This window comes from Schistocerca cancellata, chromosome 6 (genome assembly GCF_023864275.1).
Source record: "Schistocerca cancellata isolate TAMUIC-IGC-003103 chromosome 6, iqSchCanc2.1, whole genome shotgun sequence".
In the NCBI taxonomy this organism is placed as follows: Eukaryota; Metazoa; Arthropoda; class Insecta; order Orthoptera; family Acrididae; genus Schistocerca; species Schistocerca cancellata.
Window position 1 is genome coordinate 242,115,132 of NC_064631.1, and position 20,946 is coordinate 242,136,077.

Below are 20,946 nucleotides of genomic sequence, written 5' to 3' on the forward strand. Positions count from 1 at the left end.
GTTTCCTGAAGTGCCCCAAAGTATAAAACCTGTACTCTTTGAATAATATGTTTTCTAACGAAACAATTTATTTATTTTGTGATCATGTCTGCAGAGATTTATGAGAACCTTTACACAGTAAAATTTATACCCAGCTTTATTTGGTGCCACGTATTCTCAAAGAGCAATGCAACAACTTTTAAACGATTTTTATTCCAAAATTCTAAAAATACTGTACAATATTTGAACACTCACTGATGTGAGGCTGTGAGCACCCATCACAAGGTCGAGGGATCTTGTGAGCATTCAGCATTCTATCTGATGGTCTGGAGTGGCAATGAAGAAATGAATAGAATAGGACCTGTCACTCTAGCATCAGCTGTTCACTGCAACACAATCCATTCACTGGGGCTCCAACGCCTCCTACAATCGCCAATCGTGGCCACAGCACAAAGTTATCACACCTGATGATGGGCATGTAAAAGCCCAAAACCAGTCATGGTTAAACTATTGGAAAATAAAAAGAACAATACAACTGAAGCAGTACTTTCACCCTCTGCTGAAGGGGGGAGAGAGACGACACTGATTGAGGAAAGGCTACCGAGCTAACAATCGGTCCCACGACAAATGAGCTGTTGCTTTCAGTAGCCAACATTATTACATGCCTGCTCAAAATTCCAATACTATGAAACACTAATCACTAACTTACAGTTAGCATTAATTAAATTCAAATAAAATTATTACAGTTCATCCATCCATAACCAAAAAAATATAACTTGATATAAACCTAAACCTAATTGAGACAAAATTCCGATGGAGATACTAAGTAGCACGGAAAAGGGGAAAACAACAATAATATGTATGTTTGTCTATAATTAAAGAAGAAAGTCTTGAATAATGTGATTTTCGGATCGAGTAGCTTGATCTAGAGATTATCTTTGATTACTGTGTAGCTAACACATTTCTGTTGTTTTTGTCCTCTACCTCTGTAATAAATATTCACAAAAACAGAAGCAGTTACTATGCAGACTTTATTAGGTATAAAAAAATAAGGGGAGGGGGAGAGCAAATACATCAAATAACAGCAAGCAAACATGGCATGAACACAATAATTCCTGCAAGCATTTATGTTTTTTGGTGTGACATGATCCATATAGTGGATGTAAAGTAACACCATATTTTAAATTTAGCAGGTAAATCATTCATCTACAAGCAATTCACCACGCATGCTGGTATAGAATCTAAGCTTTAAATTAAGATTAGTATATTTACAATGAACAGTCTTAGTCCTAATGCACTTCAAAGATTTTAATACGACAGAGCATCTCAGTCAGGGGGTAGGGGTGGGGGGACGACAAAGCAAGAAGTGAGGCAGAACAAAAGGTAGGCGAATCATGGCAAGGAGGGAGTCGCAACAAAAGGGTGGCTAAGGGATATGCCATCCAGGCTTCACAACTTAGGCCAGAGAGTGCAGCAGCTTGAATATATTTTGACTTTATAACAGAGGCACCATACTGTACATGTAAAATTAGCTAGAAACACGCAACAGACTACTGGAACAATATTGGTCGGTAAGTCTGGTCACTGATACATGCAACAAAAAAAGTTTTGCATCACCTCAGTTCCAAGAGTTCCGGAACCTGTACAGAACATTAGAATAAGAGATCAACATAAACATCATTTCTGCCCTTTTTATTGCTCATAAAAACCACACATTGCATGTTGTACCACCTTGCAGCGAGACCTTCAGAGGTGGTGGTCCAGACTGCTGGACACACCGATACTTCTAATACCCAGTAGCACGTTCTCTTGCACTGATGCACACCAGTATTTGTCGCGGCATGCTATCCACAAGTTCATCAAGGCACTGTTGGTCGAGAATGTCCAATCCTCAACGGTGAGGTGCGTAGATCCCTCCCTCAGTGGTTGGTGGGTCACGTTGTCCATAACCAGACCTTTCCAATCTATCCCAGGCATTTTTGATAGGGTTCATGACTGGAGAACATGCTGGTCACTCTAGTCGAGCGATGTCTTTATCCTGAAGGAAGTCATTCACAAAATGTGCATGATGGGGCGCGAATTTTAGTCCATAACGATTAATGCCTTGCCAATATGCTTCCGATATTGTTGCTTGCAATATTGATCTGAGGGTGGCATTCACGTATCGTACAGGTGATACAGTGCCTTCCATGACTACCAGCGGCGCACATCTCCAACAATTGTCTGGTTGAAAGCAAATGCAACACTCATCGATGAAGAGAATGTGATGCCAGTTCTGAGCGGTCCATTCGGCATGTTGTTGGGCCCATCTGTACCATGCTGCATGGTGTCATGGTTGCAAAGACTGATCTCCCCATGGACATCAGGAGTGAAGTTGTGCATCATGCAGCCTATTGTGCACAGTTTGAGTCTTAACACTATGTCCTGTAGCTGCACAAAATGCATTATTCAACATGGTAGCGTTGCTGTCAGGGTTCCTCAGAGCCATAATCCGTAGGTAGTGGTCATCCACTGCAGTAGCAGCCCTTGGGCGTCCTGAGCGAGGCATGTCGTCGACAGTTCTTGTGTCTCTGTACCTCCTACATGTCCGAAAAACATCGCTTTGGTTCACACCGAGACATCTGGACACTTCCCTTGCTGAGAGCTCTTCCTGGCACAAGGTAACAATGCGGACTCGATTGAAACACGGCATTGAACATCTAGCCATGGTTGAACTACAGACAACACAAGCCGTGTACCTCCTTCATGGTGGAGTGATTGAAACTGATCGGCTGTCAGACTTCCTCCGTCTAATATGCGGTGCTCATGCATGGTTGTTTACATCTTTGCAAGGGTTTAGTGATGTCCCTGAACAGTCAAAGAGAATGTGTCTGTGATACAATATCTATGGTCAACATCTATCTTCAGGAGTTCTGGGAACCGGAGTGACGCAAAACTTTTTTTGATGTGTGTAGTTTCTTAAAGGGTCAAGAAACACAATGCCACTAATGAGTTCTCAACTTGCACTGACTGTTGCTTGGCAGGTACAGGGTTGCCAAACCTCCCTCACGCAGTCAGTTTGTTTGGCTCATCTGATGAGTTCAGTCATGCTAGGGTGCAGAGCAAACCTTTATTAATTGACAAGTAAGTACCACTCTTCATCACGCGTAACAATGAGATACACAACAAACAGTGACGACTTCAACCCAGCAGGCAGATTTTACCTCCACTACAACATCTACAGACTCAACCAGATCAACAAAAGCAATGTTGATCAATTCTTGCACATCCACAGAATGACAATAAAAGATGAAGTGACAAACGCAAAAATACTGTGATGTTCAGAGACCGTTGTTCTGCTTAAGTCAGCGTGTAGTACTGCGAATGATGTTTCACTCCCCCCCCCCATGCAAAATCCCCTGATAGTGAAGTAGCCAAGGGGATGAGTTTACAAAAGGACAAAATTGATTATACAATGCATTATAGACTAGCTCCAGTTTTGAGTCTGAAGTTAAAGCTGAACTCTTAAGTGTGTCACGGGTGGTTGTTCATAAACAATGTATCTTCTGTAACTGAAAGTCAACAATGACTGGAGCTAACAGCTGGAGACTTAACAGAAAGGTACTGAAAATGGCGCGAACTCAATCCAGCTCTGTCAGACAAAATTGAGCAGGAAAGTCATATAGACGATGAGTGTCATCCGCACGAGCAATGGAGGGTTAAGGTAGGAAGCTGTATGCTTACATGGCCGCACTTGGTGCTCACTCTCTTGCAGTAGTTAATCTATTTTCCTTCTAATTAATATCCTTCACGGAAAGTGCATTTCTATAGCAAAGACGAAAATTTGTATAAAGTTATAAAGTCAACATTGAAGTGCAAAACAAGCCATTCAAATTTTATAAGACTGTATTGGAGAATAATCTGGTTTGTTAATGAATACACACATAAATCTAGTTTAATTGAAAAGTACAGATACAAACAAAATTTGATTTTTTTATTTATTTTTTTCATAATTTTGTTAAACAGTGTTCACAATGGAGTCACAGGAAATGACCATTGTTGAAAACTCATTACAAAATGCAATATGCCAAGATGTCGGAAATCTGAGTTTGGCAACAGTTGAAGGTAAACTACATGATCAAAAGTATCCGGATACCCCCAAAAACATACGTTTTTCATATTAGGTGCATTGTGCTACCACCTATTGCCATGTACTCCATATCAGCAACCTCAGTAGTCATTAGACATCGTGAGAGAGCAGAATAGGGCACTCCGCGGAAATCACGGACTTCGAACGTTGTCAGCTGATTGGGTGTCACTTGTGTCATACGTCTGTATGCGAGATTTCCCCACTCCTAAACATCACTAGGTCCACTGTTTCTGATGTGATAGTTGGGTGGAAATGTGAAGGGACACATACAACACAAAAGCGTACAGGCCGACCTCGTCTGTTGACTGACAGAGACTACCGACAGTTGAAGAGGGTTGTAATGTGCAATAGGCAGACATCTATCCAGACCATCACACAGGAATTCCAAAATACATCAGAATCTACTGCAAGTACTATGACAGTTAGGCAGGAGATGAGAGAACTTTGATTTCACGGTCGAGTGGCTGCTCATAAGCCACACACCATGCTAGTAAATACCAAATGACGCCTCGCTTGGTGTAAGGAGCATAAACAATGGATGACTGACTAGTGGGAAAAACGTTGTGTGGAGTGATGAATCACGGTACACAATGTGGTGATCCGATGGCAGGGTGTGGGTATGGCGAATGCCCAGTGAACGCCATCTGCGAGCATGTGTAGTGCCAACAGTAAAATTCAGAGGAGGTGGTGTTACGGTGTGGTAGTGATTTTCATGGAAGGGGCTTGAACCCCTTGTTGTTTTGCGTGGCACTATCACAGCAAAGGCCTACATTGATGTTTTAAGTGGTTTCTTGCTTCCCACTGTTTAAGAGCAATTGGGGGATAGCAAATGCATTTTTCAACACGATCAAGCACCTGTTCATAATGCACGGCCTATGGCAGTGTGGTTACACAACAGTAACATCCCTGTAATGGGCTGGCCTGCACAGAGTCCTGACCTGAATATTATAGAACACGGACGTTTTGCAATGCCGATTTCGCGCCAGGCCTCACGAGCGACATCGATACCTCTCCTCAGTGCAGCACTCCATGAAGAATGGGCTGCCATTCCCCAAGAATCCTTCCAGCACCTGATTGAACATTTGCCTGTGAGAGAGGAAGCTGTCATCAATGCTAAGGGTGGGCCAACACCATATTCAATTCCAGCATTACTGACGGAGGGCGCCACGAACTTTTATGTCTTTTCAGCCAGGTGTCTGGATACTTTTGAACACACAGAATAACAAGCCAACTCATGAAGTGGCCGATGGCTACCAAAACAGCCAGGTTGGCATCCCACTATTAAAAATGATGACACTGGTAATATAACTAATCATGATGTCATTTTTATGACGCTCGGCAACACAACTTCTCAGTTCTTACCAGGAAAATTTTTTTCAAATAGTGAAACTGAGGCGCACGACAACAAAAATCCTTTGATTATCTGCTCACGTCGTGACGAACACAAGAACAGGAAACAGCTCATAAAAGCAATGTAAATACTAGCGAAACACATAATTTGACACAGCCCGTGCAACTCATAACACAACAGTTTACACAGCAGTTCACAAGACATCAGGAAAATATAGGACAACAGCTTACACAGAAAAATCAGGCATTTAATGATTTCAAGAATAGTATCAGTCAACAGTTCAGTGAGATGAGGTGAGCAAAACTATACGCACTGAATTATCTGACGAACTATTCAGGAAGTTGAGCGAGTTCAGTAAACAACTAAAACAAGAAATAATTACTGAAATGTTACGCAATATAAATATGTTAACAGAAAAAGTAACATCCATAGATTATAAACAGGAACAACTTGCAGGTGAGTTACAAAACCTTAGTCAAGCGCGTTCTCAACTTCAGGAGATGCAATCCCAAGTGGATGCTTCGGTATAGAATGTGACGGACGCAGTCAGTGAGCTGCAAGATGTATGCAAAAACCTACCTACAAAATTACAAAAGCTGAGTCTAAGATTAGACCAGTTAAGTACAGAGTCAGAATTTGCCAAAAAAACAGAGTGATAAATTATGTGCAGTTGTAAAGGAAATAACTGAAAAAGCTGAAGCTGGGATGCTGGATAAGTGGCAGCAGCCCTGCTGAAAAAGTAGTGTCAATAGTGCAATATTTATGTAGATACTGTAAAAAGAAGCTTCAAAAGAGAAAGAAAGTCAACTTCTAGCTAAAATAGATTCAGGTTTAAAGGCAGCAGAGGAAAGGTTATGAGGCAGTATTGCTAAAACTACTCACATTCCAAAACAGTGAAACTCCGCTTTTACACTTTTCAACTGATTTAAAAAAAAAAAAAAAAATGGTGTAAAATGCAGGAAAATGTAAAATGTGGGAAATAATGTTTTGAGCTGTAAAAATTACGTATTGGATACCGTCTTGCACTTTATGTACATGTTTTTGAAAGCCTGCACCTGTCATTCATTATTTAAATAATGAAATACTGCACTAGTTACGTATTTTTCATGCTTATCATGGCACTTTTTGATAATTTTTTCCTTACTGTCAACTGAAAATATGTAAATAAGTATTTTGTATGATGTTTGAATATGTTATTCTTTGTCCCTTGTGCTGTAGTTGTCTTTTTGAGGTTATCAGGTGTCTCATCAGTTATGTAGAAACATACACGCACACTATCACTCACATTGATTGTTTGTGTAACATCACAAAAAATACACATGTAAATAACGCACTTGAAAATGAGAATAAATTCTCTAAACATGTAACCGACACTGTGTTTAAACTAAAACCATTTGAACAACGTAAAGTGAATGACTGTGTCGACTAGCGCTCCAAGTGGCCATACGCTGAAACACACTTAAAGCCACCTCGCCAAGTAGAGCTTGGCAGTGGTGGGTTATATGGCACGAATTGTTCCAACTTTCCCATGTTCACCGGTTCAAATCCACTGAGTAGAGTGCCCTGGTGTCAAGAAACTAAACCATGTAATGTTTGTAAACACTACTGAATGGCCAACATCATTTTTTCTCCACAAACATTTTTTCGTCATGTGTAAATCACAGGAAAATTATAAATATGTTGGTGCAAAATCAGGTGCAAATTAATATTTTGGGCCTAAGAAATTTAACGGGACCGATAAAAAAAATGTCATAAACGGCGGGAAAATGTTAATTCTGGGAACATAAAAGTGGGGTTATACCCGTATGACATAAAACAAACCCATGCTTTTAGAGAAGTTAGATACCTTCACTGGTTACCCACAATATGGGGGCTAGCTCATCAAAGTAAAATAGCAAAGGTTGCACAATGCAACAACACTTGCCGGCAGTTGCACCAGTCGAGCAAGTGCAGTTGCCATGTGCAACGCCACAAGCAATCATAAACACGCCTGTCAGTGACAGCGCGGCGTGTTTGTCAACATTTGCAGGTGAGGGATTACTTAGGCATTGACAATTTCCGATATTTACCTCTGAAGGAAAAAGAACACCTCGTGGTCTTTATCAGAACATTTCAAAATATTTTACCTCATACCTGGACCGAAGCCCAGAAAATTAGATTTGTTGTTGGATACACACAGGGTGACATTCTGCTATGTGCTACTGACATGGCTGATCGTTGCCAATACTATGAACAGTTTGAGGGAGCCTTTCTAGATAAGTATTGGTCTGAGCTCGTACAAGAGAGGCTCAGAATGAAGTATTCAACCCAGCTCCATTCAATAGTGAGTATGGAAGCTTAAAGGGCTATTTTGAAAAATATTTGAATAAAACCAGATACTGGATGAACACGGTATCTCAAGTAGATGTGCTGAAAATTTTAAAGAGCCATCTTCCTGCCCACATTAGGGAAAAACTCATTACCCTTCTGGAACACGATACTGAATACTTTCTATCTGTACTGGACTCAATAGATTTGATATACGAAAAGAGATCAGTAAAAGCCAAGCCTGTTAATTTGCCGATAGCGCCACAGAAATTTATGGACCAACAAGTAAACAATGGATTCGTAGTACAAAACAGATGGCAACCTTACCCCACACAGACCTACGGTAATGGTAATCACAACAGCAATGGAGAAAGCTGTAAATTCAAAGGCAGATATAAAAGAAATGGCCAAAAATTTAGTGAAAACAATTACAATGGATGTGTAGCGTATGGCCAGCTTGTACAACATGTGCAGAGACAAGCTACCGGCAATAATCAGCCGATGGCTTGGCAAACACAGAAGAATACCATAAACCGAACAACCCACAGACAGCAGAATTCGGCCAGCAAAGTAACGCACATATGCCAAATAACACGCAGAGGTGAAGAGAATTTCAGCTGAGAGCCTCACAGGATACTAATTGGCATAATCAAACACCAACAGTTCACATAGTGGAAGTTACGCCTAACTAAGAGACCGATGCCACCGCAATGCTGGAAAACTTGAACCGGTCATGTTAGGGGCGCGTTTTGTGACCTTGGAGGAGAGTGGGAGCATGAAACACTCGCTGAGGATCTCTTTCACACCACTGGATTACCACACCAACCATTTACTGGCGATTTGTAGATCATCTAGCTCTCCTCTGCAAATCAAAAACAATGAAATATCAAAACAGAAGAATAGCCAAAAGTGAAATACTGAATACGAAAAATAAAAAACCTTTAAAAACTCAAAAATTGTACTAGCTAGAACATTTTGAAAGGTATATTCAGATTCTACACACCAAAATACATACTAGTTGATGTAACACATTCCAGATGCAAAATGGCTGTTGACTAGTGTTATTTGTAATACTTCTAATGAGGGGAAGTACGAACAGATGTAAAACTGAAATTACCCACAACTTTGAAGTTCAGTTGGTAAATCCCATAGTTATGTTGTCAATACATACAATAACAAACAGGCGGTAGCAGAAGTAGTAAATGTCGACACAATAAGCACAAAGGTAAGTGAATCAAAGTGCTTGTCTTAAGGGGAGCCAGAACGACGAAAATGACAAAATTAACGTTTTTTGGTTTTTTATTTTAAAATTATTTGGAGTTTTCTGAATAAAACAAACCAAGTTTCACCCTTATAAGTGAATTCTAAGTGTGTTTTTTATCACTGCAAAGTTGACGCGCCACTAAATGGTTGTAGCAACTTGGCATGTCACCTCTGACAGCGCCGCTCGCTGGCTGCAAGCAGGGTATCTTTGCGGAATTAGACAGTGTTTTGTTTTCCAACGTTTTATGACTTTATCTCTGTGATAAGTGACTGTTCATACCGGTAAACATAAACACAATACCGTGTGTGTCGACTTGTGGAGTTCGCTTTGTGTTGTTTAGCTGTTCAATTTTGCGTATTTGACGAATTTTTCTCATACCTGGGTTTGTGGATATCAATATGCCCCGTTTCAGCAATTAAGTGTTTAAGAAAAGGCACAATGAGTGGAAGAAGAAATCTTTTGTTGTTTCGAAGGGAGATAGTGCCCAGACTGCTTTTTTTTTTTTTTTAAAAAAAAAGGGCTCTGAGCACTATGGGACTTAACTGCTGAGGTCATCAGTCCCCTAGAACTTAGAACTACTTAAACCTAACTAACCTAAGGACACCACACACATCCATGCCCGAGGCAGGATTCGAACCTGCGATCACTCTGCCACTTCAGTCGGCCCAGACTGCTTCACCAACTACTCCAGATGAATGTGATAGAACTTCTTCCAGCAATAAAGTTTGTGATAGCAAAGAAAAATTTGAAAACTATGGAAGTGATAGTAAAGATGTGAATGAAATGATTAACATTTCCTTGCTCTCTAATATTTTGAAATATAACGTATTATGCCAAGTTTGCACAGAAAGAGGATTGGAATTGAAAATAACTTCACACACATTGGCTTGGCATGTAAAATGTTATTGAAGTGTAACAAATGTGCAGCAGAAGTTTCATTTTCTAATTCTAACAGTATTCCTCATAATGGTAATAGTGGAAAGAAGGTGTATGATATAAATGTTAGGCTAGTGTATGGCTTACGTAGCATTGGCAAGGGCAGTGCTGCAGGGACAATGTTATGTGGAATTATGAACTTGCCAAAACCACCAACCAAGTTTAGATTTTATAATGAATTGGTGAGATCTTCTGCTGGAGATACTGCTCAAGCAACAATGAAGAAAGCAGTTGAAGAAGCTGTGACAGATAATGGGAATTGTTTTAGATGGATCATGGCAACATAGAGGTCCTATATCTCTAAATAGAGTTGTGATAGCTACCAGTGGAGACAGTTGCGGGATATTGCTATTCTCTCAAAACATTGTAGATGTATGGGCAATACCAAGGACGAACATAGTGAAAGTTGTGAAGCAAATTTTCACAGCACGAGTGGAGCGATGGAAATAGAGGGAATGAAAGCAATTTTTTTTCCAGAGCACAGGAGTGGTATAATGCACGAGACACTAAACTATGTAGGAGATGGTGATTCTAAGGGGTAGAGGAACTCAAACTTTATGGCAATGAAATTCACATTAAAAAACAGGAGTGCGTTGGACATGTGCAGAAGCGCATGGGGGCTCACTTGCGCAAACTAAAGCAGACATTAGGATCCCAGAAGCTTAGTGATGGTAAGACTCTTGGAGGAAGATTAACAGACGAAGCAATTGATAGATTGCAGAGGTATTATGGGTCTGCAATTAGGCAAAATACGAGAAGCATTGAGCATATGATGAGAGCAGTATGGGCATTATTTTTTCATACTGCATCAACAAGTGAGCACTCACAACATTCACTGTGCCCCACAGGTGATGACTCATGGTGTAAGAACCAATCAGAAAAGGAATATGCCCATAACAACAGTTTGCCAAATGCTGTAATTAATGTAATTAAGCCCATATTCAGAGATTTATCACAGCCAAGTTTTTTGGAAAAGTGTTTACATGGGAAAACACAAAATCTAAATGAAAGTGTAAATAATTTAATTTGGATTAGGATTCCCAAAAGCCTGTTTGTACACATAAAAACATTGCATTTTGGAGTGTATCATGCACTGGCAACATACAATGAAGGAAACATTATCAGATGTGATGTGCTGAAACGTTTAGGTTTCCAGCCAGACACCACCATTTCCACAATGCGCCTAATTGATGAAGAAAGACTAAGAGGTGCAGGAAGACGAGACAAAAGCCTACAACATGCAGCAAAAGGGAAGAAAAGACCAGTGAAAAGGAAACTAAAACTGGAAAAAGAAGAGGATGCTGATAATCCATCATATGGGGCAGGAACGTATTGAAAAACTTTTGAAGCCATTTCCCATAACTTTAAATTTTTCATCTTTGAGGAACATTTTCTCAAAAACTGCTAACAGTGTATCAATGAAATTTATACACAATATTGTTTACTTCTTTTCCTTTATTTTTATAACAAATTGTAAAAAAATATTGTATAATTCAAGAGTTATAGAAGAAATAGTGCAAAATTTTAGAGAAAAAATAAGGATCCGTTAAAATAAAAAAATAAAAAAAAAGAATATTTCTTAACATGGCATTATAACTTTGTACACAAATATTCACTGAACATGTAGTCCAAATTTCAGAGCAATATGTTTAATGGTTTCAGAAAAAATGCTCCTTCTATTTGCTGAAATTAACATGGAGGAGATGGATCATTCCGGAAATTCATTTTTCAGGAAATTCATTGCTAACCAACTTATTAACAATGATGCTTCTTTGGAAAAACAAACCTTGGTTATGGGATAAGCAATATCAAAATGATTTCAAAAACATCAAGCAAGCCTTATTAAAAGGTGATATTTTATCTCAACCAGACATCAAGAAAGATTTTTGTTCATGCACCAATGCATCTTCTCACAGTCTGGGTGCATGACTTTTTCAAATGGTAGAAGAAGAGGAAAATCTTAAAGTACCATACTTACTCTAATCTAAGCCGCACTTTTTTCTGGTTTTTGTAATCCAAAAAACCGCCTGCGGCTTAGAATCGAGTGCAAAGTAAGCGGAAGTTGTGAAAAATGTTGGTAGGTGCCACCACAACTAACTTCTGCTGTCAAATATATGTAGCGCTACACAGGAATGCTTTGCACGCACATAGATAGATACTGGCGCCAAAACCTCTGCGTCAGGAGAGAGAGAGAGAGAGAGAGAGAGAGAGAGAGAGAGAGAGAGAGAGAGAGAGAGAGAGAAAAAAAAAAAAGGGGGGGGGGGGGGCGGAAGACGAGCTTTTTTCCCCGCCCCGATCACTGTATTTTCATACATTGTCCAACGAAGTAAATACAAATTCCGTATTGTTCATCTTCGAATGTAGCAGCATTTCAATGTACTACGAAAATACGACTGGCAAAACTGTTTGGGATGTTTGTCAATATGGCCAACTCTACGTTCTGAATTTTTTCCTACCTGTGAGAAGAGATGGTTGCTATTAGGAACTTTTATGAATTGTGAATCACACGCAGTATTCTCTTCACCATAATAATACGAATACAAACATTTTGCCATGTATTCTTTCGTGTTTGCTGCTATCTCATTTAAATCCTGTCTGCCTAATAAACTACGAAACTAGTATGAGACAATAGCAAACGCGGAAGAATATACATATCATGTCATGTTTATATTTGTATTATTCTTATGCCTAATAGTGATACAGTCAGAAATGAAGCACGGAAACTGACTAGATTTTTAAATCTAAGATGACTAATTTCTGTGCAGAATTTGATGTACTAAAGAAGCGGCCGCAAAGATTTTCAAACGGAGAAAAATTTTCGTCAAACTCTCTTTCAGAACATGTTCTATCATACGCAGTCTATTATTTGGTTCTTGTTGATCATTATCAAAGAAAGCAGCAGTGTAAGTAACAACAAATAGCAGTCTCTTGCCATTGTTTCGCTAAGGAGACGATTCCTTTTAAGATGCGATAGCGCGCAAAAAAGCAAGCCATGCCGCGAACGGCGACAGGCCGTAAACTCTCATAATCAGAATGCGACAAACATTGCATGACACAGTACAGTAATGCATTTCAGCTTAGAGTGACGTAAACACCTATAAGAAAGAGAACGGCACTTATGAGATCAAAGAAACATAAGCAATCAATTCAAACCAGACGAAGCACGTGAAAAAGAAAGGGTACCCGTATAAATACGGACGGAGCGCCCGACGCACTGCAATGGCTACCTGGTAAAGCTTAACTGCTAAGCTTACGACTCGAACCAAACTATGGTAGCTGTATCGTCATTCATTCGACCTAAATTGTGTCTCATATTACAATGGACCAACTGTGTTTTGATTTGGAGGTGCGGCCTAAAATTTTTCTATCCCCTTGAATTTCGAGTCTCAAATTTCAGTTGCGGCTTAGATTCGGGAATTTTTTTTCCTTGATTTCGAGTCTCATTTTTCAGGTGCGGCTTAGATTCGAGTGTGGCTTAGATTAGAGTAAATACGGTAATTAGCTTCACCAGTCGCACCTTATCTGAAGCTGAATGTTCTTATTCAGTTAAGGAGTTGGAGGGTTTGACAATAATTTGGTCCTTTAAAAAGTTTGAATATTTCCTATGCGGTAAACACCCAAAAGTATAATGTGACCATCAGTCCCTATCGTTTTTGTTAACTTGTAAATTTCTACACTGACGGATAGCCAGTTGGTGTATGTACCTTCAAGAATTCGATTTTGAAATAGTATACGTAACACGAAATCAAAACATAATAGCTGATGCTCTTTCTCGACTACGACATGGCTTAGAGGAATTCAATGATCTTTTAGAGCAGGAAGGTGAAGTAAGAGCTATGTTGATGGAAGACAAAACACTCCGACCATACTACATCCACATGTGTAAACACGTGGAGCAATTAGAGCAGGAAGACACACACTGGAGGAAGGTAAGAGCAGAACTTACACATAAGTTAAAAAGGTATTTTAATATTCACAAAGGTGTTCTGTTCCATAGGAACTATCCCGAACAAGAACAATGGCGCGTGTGTTTGCCAGAGGAATACGTGGATGATTTTATGTTACACACACACACAATACTTGGGGCCATTATGGCACTGCAAAATGCACTGACAAAATAAGTAAATATTGTTATTTCCCCAATCTTAGACGAAGAATACTGCAGGTGGTAACAAAGTGCGTTTGCCAGAAAGCAAATATTCTAACATCTCCAAACACATAGAACTACATCCCATTGTGGCTAAGTAACCTCTAGAAAAGATATCATTAGATGTGGTTGGACCCTATCCCAGAGGTATCAGGGGAGTAAAATATACAGTAGGCCTGTATGATATTTTCACAAAATATCGTAAAACTGTAGGCTGAACAGAAAGTTACAGCCAGTTCGATTATAAGACAAGTGAAAGAGGATTATTTTGCAAGAGTAGGAAACCAGAAGTCATGTTAACAGATAATGCCTCATATTTAGTTGGATGTAAATGGAAAGAGTTTGTAGATTGCAACCAAATCAAACACATTTTAGTATTGAAATTCCATCCCGAAGCGTCCCCCATAGAAAGGGTGTGTAAGGATCCAACAGGTTTGTGAGGAGCTATATACCTCGTAAACATACCAAGTGGATTGAATATGTCACTCCCTGCTTACAAGTTGTTAACAACCTTCCCCATACACCAACTGGATTTACACCAAATAAGTTGATGTTCAATTGCAAACAGGTAGACGAGTGTGAAAAACCTTTACCCAAGATAACGATACTGGAACTCTCACTTGATGAAATACAACAAGCAGTAGTCAACATTGAAATCTGGGGTAAATACAGGAAAGGAGTTTACGACAGAAAGCTGAAACATACTACACAATTTTATATAGGACAAAAGGCGTTACTTAGAACACACCCCAAATCCACAAAAATTGGAAAACTGAACCGTAAGTAGCAACTCTTATACTCTGGACCACACATAATTACTAAAATCTCCTTTACACACAGAGACTTGAGAATGTTTATATATTGATGAAGGGCTTTATGGAAAATTTTTGTTCATCTTTTTCTTTTTATACATCAAATGTGTAAATGGTAAAGTGAGTGGATGTAACAAGGAAGAATTTTACTTTTATGATCCTAGAGATAATGATACTCTAAATACAATTCTTTGCCTTGCAAATAGCCCAGCTGTAAACAAATAAACGAATTTGTGAAATGCACGGTAGCACGCAATGCAATACACAACTCATCACGATGTAAGTGGTATCAGAGCGACGCAGTGTATGCGAATTGGGGAGCAAACTAGTCAACAAACTGCAAGCTCGTGCGCACTAGACAGAGATAGCTGAAAGTGTTGGAGCACCAAAACAAACAACCCCTATGAGCTACAGCTTGTCTAGCATTTCTAAAGCCTATTGCATAAACAAGGACATAGAAAATAAAGGGAATGTCTATACTACAACTATCTATACAATACACACGAACAAAGATAAGCTAAGGGATTATATACAAGGAAGGAGATCCTAAGCTACGAGATATTTACTAAAGTTACGCTACTATATACATTATATCTATATACTTACAAATTGAAGTATTGAAAATACACGCACTAATTACATTTGAGGGACCAGAAAACTCCTGCTGCAAGTAAAATGGTTCAAATGGCTCTGAGCACTATGCGACTTAAATTCTGAGGTCATCAGTCGCCTAGAACTTAGAACTAATTAAAGCTGACTAACCTAAGGACGTCACACACATATCATGCCTGAGGCAGGATTCGAACCTGTGACCGTAGCGGTCGCTCGGTTCCAGACTGTAGCGCCTAGAACCGCACGGCCGTGCTGCAGGTAAACAAGTGAGTACAGTATAAGTGGCAAACTGAATAAGAGGTCGCACCACACCTATAAGATACTTTATCTTTCAGGTCTACAAGGTGAGTAGAGACGCACACGTGACATTAAATGAGTTCATGATACCACTACTGCACAGCACACTGAAGTAAATGTATACCTGGATGAATGTATGAGAAAGGTATTAGTAGCCATCCAGCCACTGTACATTTATTTACGAAGATTTAATTTTAAGTTAGTATTAAGTTTTCCTTCCAGGAAATGATGCATCAACACATCCTAAGGTGAAGAAAAATAAATGCTTGTAGAGTGTTAGGAACCATATAAAAATAAGAAAGATCGCACCACAAGACAAATATAGTTATAAGTTTACGATATGTATGAATGTGATAGTGTGAAAGTATGTGAAGAAGAAAACAGTTGCAGTACATCGTATATAACAATGCTGAACTGTGGTTGAGCATTACCAAATAATCAAGAGGTTGAAACCAAATTACTGAGAGTATCGACTTCCCATGAAAGTGTCAAACACCTGATCCACATTGAAATTTTTATGCACGTTTTTTACGTATATAAACACTGTTTTATGCTCATTGTACATAACATATAGTATTGATGATAAAACTCTGCATACCTCAGCGTATGAAATGATTATCCTCTATACAATGAACATAACAAATATTGATCTGCACTTTAAACACTAAATAAGTATTTGATAGATCGGTATCATCAGCTTTAAGTTGTGTTTATAAACAAACCATTTTGTTCTTGGGATCATAGTTAAGTCTAATACTGAATCATAACCGAGCACATAAATGTCTTTCCTTGAAATTTCCTCAACCCTGTAGTATTTAGCTCCTTCCTGGAGAATGCTAGAGAGGCAAGGCCATGGGTAGTTATTTGAGTAGCATGTAGAATCTATTGTAGCGACTATTGTTTACTTCTTTAATTCTTTGAAACTGATAAATATGCTCCGACAAGAAGTAACTGAACAGAAATGAAATGTATGTCAAATTATGTCATAAAGCAAAACAGAATCTATTATTGTATGAATGTTATGTAAATAATGTAAAATCAAACAAGAGTAACAATGAAACAAAATTATAATTTAACAAAATTTGCTAAAACAAAATGACAATCACACCATAATGTATATAAGCAATGATAATGGGGTGTCAGCAAACGAATAGGATAAATTTATTTTTGTAGTTGTATTTGTATCCTTTTTGTTATGTGTATGGTATGTGGAAAGGACACTACAGAAACTTTGTCTAACGCAACAGTATGAAAGACGCTCAAAAGCAAAGCGCAAAAACGTACAAAACCTGCCTGAAAAGTATTAAGTGTGCGCGTATTATAAACTAAAGATGACAATACTTCGCATAACATGAATTTTCTGTGCTCGAACAACGTCGTAAAAGCAGCAAGAAACTTACCTTGTACATGGATGTCAGATGTACAGATGGTGTCCCCACTGAATAAGTGAGAGCGACAAGGTGAAATAAATTCCTCATGCCGCTGATACAGACGCCAGTTGTCACCACAGTGAGGATTTCATAAAGGGTCATGACACTGAACACGAGCTTAACGAATTTGTGCAGTGAAGGCTACTGTGAACGCATGACATGGACACACTGACTTTGTATTAAACATCTGAGAGCGAGCTTGGATGGTAACGGATGTTGAGCTGCGTGCACATGCTTCACAAGCTACACACTCGGCACATACTGACTGACAATAATGGGACTATGCGGTTACAGCAAGCAATTTGTTATGAAAGAAAACTTATGTATGTAAGTGTTAAAAGAATCTGACATCTTAGTACAAATTATAACCACATAGGATAACTCCAATGGCCAAAAAATAAAGGCTATGCCCATACCAGCTAGCGTAATGAACCCTCAAAAAGGGAAATAAGCCCGGACACCATGCACCTCCATATGATGTCAGTGCACAACAGGGGGGAGGGGACAACTGTAATGGATCATATTATTATTTTTTCTGTCACACAAAAATAATAAGTTATTTTGTAGCAGTGATAATGTTGGAATACAAACAAATCAAATAGAGATATGCTCTCAAACTGATTAATGTCTGTATCTTTGCCTGTTTGTCTCTATAAGTGGTAGTGAGTGGATGTATTACGAGTTCCACCATTGTAATATTGTATCAAGAGGATCCGACAAGAGGAATTTGCATAAGCAGAGGAATAGCGATCGTAATAACCAGCTCTATGCATAATTATGATAACGAGAAGTATGTAAATTTAAATGACGAATGCTGATCTTAAATGTATTGAATATTGAAGATCTGTTGATATTAGTGCCAGTTAAAGTTCACTCAGTATATCTGTACCTTCCAATTTCTTTCAATTATTCTGTCCAACTTTTTTTTTAATTATTCAAGCAGCAATTATTAATCAGTTTCCATTATATATTATATTCTATGCCCGCCCCCTGTTTTGCCACTATTCACCAGCAATAAGCTTGTAGGACAACACTTTCTTGATAAAAATCCTGAAACTGAGAAGGAGCAGCGTCCAACACGGTCTGCAAGACTTGTTGGAGAAGATGAATTAATCGACTGGTAAAGCAACAAGAAAGTGACACGCTGGTGCTCCCCTGACTGCAACATATTACTCTGCAGGCCATTAAGTTTTAGACTTTTCCATAAAAAAGCCAGCTACATGTGAAGTTACTTTCCTTTTGGAAGAATAATTATATTTTCTGCCATAATAATTCTAAACTAAACATGGGAAAGAAACCTAAAAGATTAGTCTTCAGGTGTGTACTGCCCTTTAAGGTACATCAGACACAAATGTACCAGTAACATTGTAAATATTGGTATAAACGTCTAAGTGGCCAGACCTCAAAGTGTTACAGAGTGGTCTAACAAAGGACACTAATGTCAACTTGAAAAGATACCTTGGGGTACCTATACGGATGAGAATTAAATACACGTGTTGCTTTAAAAAGTTTTTTAAAACATGATTCAGAAATAAACAATGGTTCAGATATTCTACTGTTTCTGCCATCAGCAAGATAGATGAATAGAAGTCAGCCAAGAGAAACACAAGTAAGAGAAGTACATCACCAAACAAAGAACAATGCAAGCCTTAAGTAAGAAAGCTATCTTAGTATTTAGAAGTTGCACCCAGCCACCCCATTACACTGATCCAAGCTATGGACGGTCACCGTGCAGATGTCACTGATTTTTCACATCATGATTGCCAAGTATTTAGTTAAGCCACAGCTACTCATATTCACAGCAGACTATCATGAGATTCAGCTGGCTATGATGCAACTCAGTGCTTGTAATCAGTAAATGAGACAATGCTGAAGTAATGAATAATTTAGAACTGTATCTGTAAGCACCACTTAGCAGCAACAACTTGTATATATTTCATCCAGTGAGGTTGTGCTTGATGACGTCAAGCTTACTCTGATATATAACAGTTTTAAAGGGTGACAGGCAACAGATGTTAAACATTTGGAAATATTCATAATGTTAATGTATAAGTATTTAGTGTGATCATTTCAGCTACTCAGCATTTCACCATTAAGTAACTACATACCACAGTAGAGGATGAAATATTAGGCAGAGAAACATGCCTTAACCATGGGCCTACGTCCCACAAAACCTATGTCACCAAGCATTTACATTATCAAAGACAGTGGTCATAATTCTTTTATCAGTGTAAACAAACAGAACACAAAACTATTAAAATGAACCATAATGTATTTTGTTTGCACAGAATAGTGCAATTGCGGAAAATACAAAAATCTCATCCATCAATTGCGCATCACAACAATTTTCTAGTTCTGAAACCTTTTACTTTTCCATCATATGTGTACTCAGAAAATAATAAAAACAAATGGAATAGTAATAATAAGACTGAAAGCACTATCAAAATGTGATGTCAGAAGATTTGAAAAATTCCAAGTATCAAGAAACCATGTCACATACTTACACACCAATATCCAGATTGGTGACCAATACAATAAAAATGGGAATAAAGAGTGGTTAAGAGAGAACAGGAAGCACAATTAAATGACTGCCTTGTGAGATTTCATAAAAATTCATCGCAAACACTTTACACAAAGATAATCACATCTAATCTTGGCATCAAGTGTTAGTACTTTACAAACAATTATTAGATGATGGTTCAGTAATTCTCAAAACTTTCAGCTTCTGCCTTCTTTGATATTTGGATAATTATATTCCTCTTGTAGTCAGAAGGTAGGCCTATTTCTCCAGTCTCATGTACAAGATGATATCACAAAGTAATGGGAATTTATGTTTTTCTTAAAGAATCTTTATTTATTCACCAGTGTCAACACTGACCCCTTCAAAGTAATCCCCCCCACAGATAGAATATACTTGTGCCAATGCTTTTTCCAACCTTGGAAGCACTTCTGGAACTCTGTTTTCATTATGGTATTTAGCTCCTTCGGCGATTCTGTTTTTATGTCATGAATGGTGACAAAACTAATTCCTTTCATGGTTCTCTTCAGCCTTGGGAATAGAATGAAGTCACAGGGGGCTATTCCCGGTGAATATGGTGGCTAAGGCAACAAAATAGTTTTGTTTTTTGCCAAAATATTATGAACAAACACTAACGTGTGAGTGGGAGTGTTATCATGATGCAATTTCCGCAAGTGGTTCTGGCACAATTCTGGTTGTTTACGGTACTTCGGACTGCTGACCATAAGGCAGGAACTTGTGATGCACTACCTAACTGTAATCCGAGAAAATAGTTGTGATCAAACCTGATTCTCCCCCAGATTGGTCTCTGTAATCAATGAAATAGCTACTACCCTCCATAAGGAACCATATGTAAGTATAGGCATCTGCAGAGTTAGCCCTTATAAATGGTTGCACATACAGTACAGAAATCTGTATCAATGATAAATGATACACTCAAGACAACCCATCACGCTAAGGTCTGTGGTTATGTGTGGGATGGAAGTTGAATGATAAGAAGCTTAAATCAGGATAGCTGGAAGGATATACATGTGAGCTTTTACATATGTGCATGCATGAAGGAAACTTGCTTACCTACACTGGACACTCAGCTCTCCTGGCACATCCTGAAACAAGAAAACTCTTAATGTCATGAACCTCACTAGCAAAAGAAACTTGTGTATG

The 20,946-nt window shown here is 38.7% G+C and overlaps 1 protein-coding gene across 3 annotated transcripts in view; it reads right to left on the bottom strand.

The window, feature by feature from the left end:
• LOC126190960 (myosin-11-like) overlaps positions 1 to 20,946 on the bottom strand; it is a 216,523-nt gene that overhangs the window by 68,073 nt on the left and 127,504 nt on the right. For 2 of the 3 annotated variants that reach the window (XM_049931622.1, XM_049931621.1), the window contains exon 13: positions 20,857 to 20,888. In XM_049931622.1, the coding sequence (XP_049787579.1) occupies positions 20,857 to 20,888 (32 nt within the window). The remainder of the gene's footprint in view (positions 1 to 20,856; positions 20,889 to 20,946) is intronic. The other variant, XM_049931623.1, reaches the window with a different exon arrangement.